At 40.5% G+C, this 4929-nt stretch overlaps 1 protein-coding gene across 1 annotated transcript in view; it reads right to left on the bottom strand.

Annotated features, from left to right (window-relative positions):
- The window catches only part of mkrn1 (makorin ring finger protein 1), a 16162-nt gene extending 15410 nt beyond the window's left edge, over window positions 1-752 (bottom strand). Inside the window, exons 1-2 of the mRNA XM_015390033.1 lie at window positions 619-752; window positions 84-215 (exon numbers count right to left, since the gene is read on the bottom strand). Coding sequence (XP_015245519.1) covers window positions 84-215; window positions 619-692 — 206 coding nt within the window. The 5' untranslated portion in view covers window positions 693-752. The remainder of the gene's footprint in view (window positions 1-83; window positions 216-618) is intronic.
- Window positions 753-4929: the final 4177 nt, after the last annotated feature.

Genomic DNA, 4929 nt, shown 5'->3' with positions numbered 1-4929 from the left:
CCAACAGGAGGGCAGGACTGTTGGTCCCATGTCTGGTTCAGTGATTCACTGGCCGGTTTGCAGATTCTCTCACTGGAAATTACCTGCATCGGTCTCCAAACACGCAGTTTCCCTTCTGGAAGAACTTGCAGATCATGGCTGCAGGTTTGCTGCTAGAACGGTCGTGAGAGTATCTACAATGATCTCCTTCTTTGCAAAGGCCGTGCAGAAAATACCTGCAAACAGACAACAACACAAACAAGACAAGTTTAGATAGAAATGTGAAGTGGAACAGCTGTGGATAAATATCATTATTCTCTTTAGTTTCAAACTCACTAAAAGCTGGACTGACTGTTTCTCTAACGGTCAGTTAGCACCGCTTCTACTGTTACATGTTTTTATAAAGCCGTCAGGGTTTAATCAGCAGTGTTTAGAAGTCTGTATCTCAGAGCTAGTCTGGTTATTGTTGACAGAATGTAGCCAGTTAGCCTCAATAGTTAGCACAATAACAGAGCTAGCAGCTAGCTCAGTTAGCTGTTAGCTTCCTATTCTAGCTGCTAGCTTCCTCCACCAGCAACCATCGCCTCCTCCAGCAGCTCAGCCTCTCCTGCTGCCGGGAGGCTCCGCTTCAGCCTCTACCTGCAGGTGACTTGTTTCGTCCAGCCGCCTGTGGGTGAAGAAGCCGCCGTAGACGCTGCTGCTGCCTCCGCCATTTCTGTTTATGTTAAGAAGCTCCAGCCGGATGTTCCGGACAGCTCCGCTAAGACTCGGCTGCTTCCGGAGCTCCGAATCAGTCCGATGATTGCCGAAGTCCCAGTCCCAATTCCAGTCCCAGTCCCAGTCCTAGGCCCAATCCCAGTTTCTCTCTTTCAAACTCAATAAAAGCTGGACTGACTGTTTCACTAACAGTCAGTAATAAACAGTTATTCATAGTTATTAAAAAAAATAATAATAATCACTACAATATACTTCTAGGAGTGGTTTTACTGAACCTTATTTTTTACTTTCTATTCTATTACTATTTTACTTTCTATTATATAATTATCTCATTTATTCAATAGAATTATCATGTTTAATCTGTAGAGTAGCCAAAAAATCAGACAAATAACTTGTAGCTAACAGCTTCATAGAAAAGTAGTGAAGTAGAAATGCCAATATTTCACTTTATAATATATTGGAATGAATTTTATAAGAACCGCTTCAAAAATGACTCAAGTGAAGTAATCCAGTTAATGTTCTTTGTTCTTCTTAAAATACCCCAATCAACAGCTCAACCTGCCACCAACAAGGATCTGCGTTGGATTGGATGTCAGACTTTGGTGATCCTGGTTCGATGCTCCTCCATCCCCTCCTCCACCATTCTAGCACACTGGCTCCTCCTCCATGCTGCTACCTTGCCCCCATTGCAGTAATTCCCTGGACTCACAATGCATCCCCAGCCAGTCCAGAAGACCACCATGTTCAGTTCTGCCAGACACTGATAAGCAGGGAGAGTTTTTCCTCTCCACTGTCACTCTATGCTTGCTAATCATGGAGGTTCATACAAACCTGCGCCCTGTTCCAGCTGGCATCCATCTTTTTTCCATCTCCGTTTCCCCCACTGAGTTTCAGGTCTTGGGGCTACACTGATCTCATGCATGTCATCAGAGCACCAAAGTCTTAAAATGGCTAAACACTGTAAGGTCATTTTTGAGGCTACTTCAATCGCAACATGTTCTCGCGATTGGGCAACCTTTGGGGAGTACCTCAAATCTTTATCTTGTTAATTTGTTGAATAATGTTAGTAACCCTCCATGTCACCAAGTTCCCAAATATACATGAAACATTCTTATTTTAGCCCTCCCTTTTTTTAAATCACAATTTTTGATTTTCTGCTCTCTGTAGGGTGTTCAATATGTATAAAAACATTAGAGACGCCAAACAAGTTCTGCCAGATGTATGTAATTTTCCAACTTTGTATTATCTCTTCATAAAAAAGTACTTCATCAAACAATGATAGCCCTTAACAGCGACTTAAAGGCTTAGGGACGATGACAATGAACGCTTGCCAGGTGTGCTTTAAACTGACCCAATGAATGATTGTGATGATAACAGACAAACATTCTGCAGTGATATCTCACAGCAAACCAGCAAAGACAACTTGTAAAATTAACTGATGACTTGAAAAAGCGCTATGGAAGTACAGGGGTCCGTTTCACAAAGCAGGTTTATTAAAAACTCTGAGTTTTCTAAACTTGAAAAAACAGGAAAACTCTGTCTTTTCCATTTCACAAAGCGAGTTTCCTCCACCTCTGTTTCTGTTACCATGGTAGCATTCTCCCTAGAACTAACCTGGTTGGCTGCAGATGAGATTACAGGTCCTTCTCAAAATATTAGCATTTTGTGATGAAGTTAATTATTTTCCATAATGTAATGATAAAACTTGAACATTCATATATTTTAGATCCATTGCACACCAACTGAAATATTTCAGGTCTTTTATTGTCTTAATACGGATGATTTTGGCATCCAGCTCATGAAAACTCAATATTCCGATGTCACAAAATTAGCATATTTCATCCGACCAATAAAAGAAAAGTTCTTAATACAAAAAAGTCAACCTTCAAATAATTCTGTACAATTATGAACTCATTACTTGGTGGGGAATCCTTTAGCAGAAATGACTGCTTCAATGCGGCGTGGCATGGAGGCAATCAGCCTGTGGCACTGCTGAGGTGTTATGGAGGCCCAGGATGCTTCCATAGCAGCCTTTAGCTCATCCACAGTGTTGGGTCTTGCCTCTCTCAACTTTCTCTTCACAATATCCCACAGATTCTCTATGGGGTTCAGGCCAATAGAGCACAGTTATACCATGGTCAGTAAACCATCTACCAGTGGTTTTGGCTATGAGAGCAGCTGCCAGGTGGTGCTGAAAAATGAAATCTTCATCTCCATAAAGCTTTTCAGCAGATGGAAGCATGAAGTTCTCCAAAATCTCCTGATAGCTGCATTGACCCTGCCCTTGATAAAACCCAGTGGACCAACACCAGCAGCCACACTGAACTTCTGGCATTTTGGCATTTCCTTCTCCCCAGTCTTCCTCCAGACTCTGGCACCTTGATTTCCAGATGACCTGCATAACTGAGCAACAGTCCAGAGCTGCTTCTCTGTAGTCCAGGTCAGGCGCCTCTGCTGCTGTTTCTGGTTAATAAGTGGCTGACCTGGGGAATGCAGCACCTGTAGCCCATTTCCTGCACACCCCTGTGCACGGTGGCTCTGGATGTTTCTACTCCAGACTCAGTCCACTGCTTCAGGTCCCTCAAGGTCTGGAATCGGCCCTTCTCCACAATCTTCCTCAGGGTCGGCTCACCTCTTCTGGTTGTGCAGCTTTTTCTGCCACACTTTTTCCTTCCCACAGAGGTGCCTTGATGCAGCAGCACTGTGGGAGCAGCCTATTGGTTCAGAATCATTTCTCTGTGTCATAGCCTCTTCGCTGAGGGTGTCAGTGATGGCCTTCTGGACAGCAGTCAGGTCGGCAGTCTGACCCATCATTGGGGTTCTGAGTGATGAACCAGGCTGGGAGTTTTAAAGGTCTCAGGAATCTTTTGCAGGTGTTTAATTTGTTGATTCAGATGATTAGGTGCATAGCTCCTTTAGAGACCTTTTTCATGATATGCTAATTTTGGGAGATAGGAATTCTGGGTTTTCATGAGCTGTATGCCAAAATCATCCGTATTAAGACAATAAAAGACCAGAAATATTTCAGTTAATGTGCAATGGATCTAAAATATATGAATGTTCAAGTTTAATCATTAAATTATGGAAAATAATTAACTTTATCCCAATATGCTAATATTTTGAGAAGGACCTGTACTTGTTTTTGGTTTTTTTAATATGAGTGGGATGCGGATCATTTTATTTTTATTTATTTATGTTTACAGTACATGAAAAACTCCTGAAATCATTTTCAGTTTACTTATAAATAACTTCAATAATTCTGCGGGTGAAAAGGAATTACTGTAGGGTTATGATTAGGATAAACACGATGATAACAATCTACTGAGTCTACCGGCTCAATCTGAAGGCATTCTATGTGCCTTATAGCAGCTAATAATAACCATTTATTGGGATGATAACATCTGAAGCACGGTTGCAAACAGACAGTTTTTATCATCACGGCCACAACAGACTACATATCAAAATGGCAAGCCATTTTTACTGAATGTGTATTCCTGATAGCTGAAAAAACATTTTTACTTTAACCCCTTAACATCCACCTCATTTATGGTAATCCTGGCCTATTTTGCACACCCAAATGGAAAAGCAAATAACTGAGGAACTGTAAGCTCAAATTTAGATTTGGTGAGTAGTAGTGGTAGTGGTGATTTGTTTTTCTTTATTCTCGGAAATGATAGGTCTTTTTTGAACAGCAGTAATAAAGACATTCTTGAGAAAAGGCAGGTTTTATTGTATTATATTTGTTCTACATCATGTCATCCATTAATGCAGACTATTTCAGACCTCTATCTATAACAGTTCCAGAGCTGTGAGGTTTGGAACATTTGGTATCAGCTTGGAGCTGTGCGCAATGGCTCCACCTGCTGGTGAACATTTTACCGGTGGAATTTTATGCATTCTGAATTATTACTCCCACTTAAGGTAATAATCTTAAAACCCCCAAAATGACATTCTCAAGGTGTAGAATGAACATTCTGGATGTCTATAGATTAATATTCCTAATATTAGTGGTTAGAGTTTGCCTTATTTTAACTATGAAATGATGTTTTTTAGACATCATAAATACAGAATCAGTCAAGCTGATCAATGTCAGAATGGCCACTTAAAATGTGAAAATATTTCTAGATATATAAAGATTATTTTGTTTTTACTTTTTAAAATTCAGTTGTCATTTTGAAAGTATATAACCTAAGTTCAGTCTAGGGGTGAGATTTTTACAGGAAGAATCTTATT

This window comes from Cyprinodon variegatus, unplaced genomic scaffold, assembly GCF_000732505.1.
Source record: "Cyprinodon variegatus isolate N-32 unplaced genomic scaffold, C_variegatus-1.0 Scaffold483, whole genome shotgun sequence".
In the NCBI taxonomy this organism is placed as follows: Eukaryota; Metazoa; Chordata; class Actinopteri; order Cyprinodontiformes; family Cyprinodontidae; genus Cyprinodon; species Cyprinodon variegatus.
The sequence above is the reverse complement of the archived record's forward strand: the minus strand, read 5'-3'. Positions and strand labels throughout refer to the sequence as shown.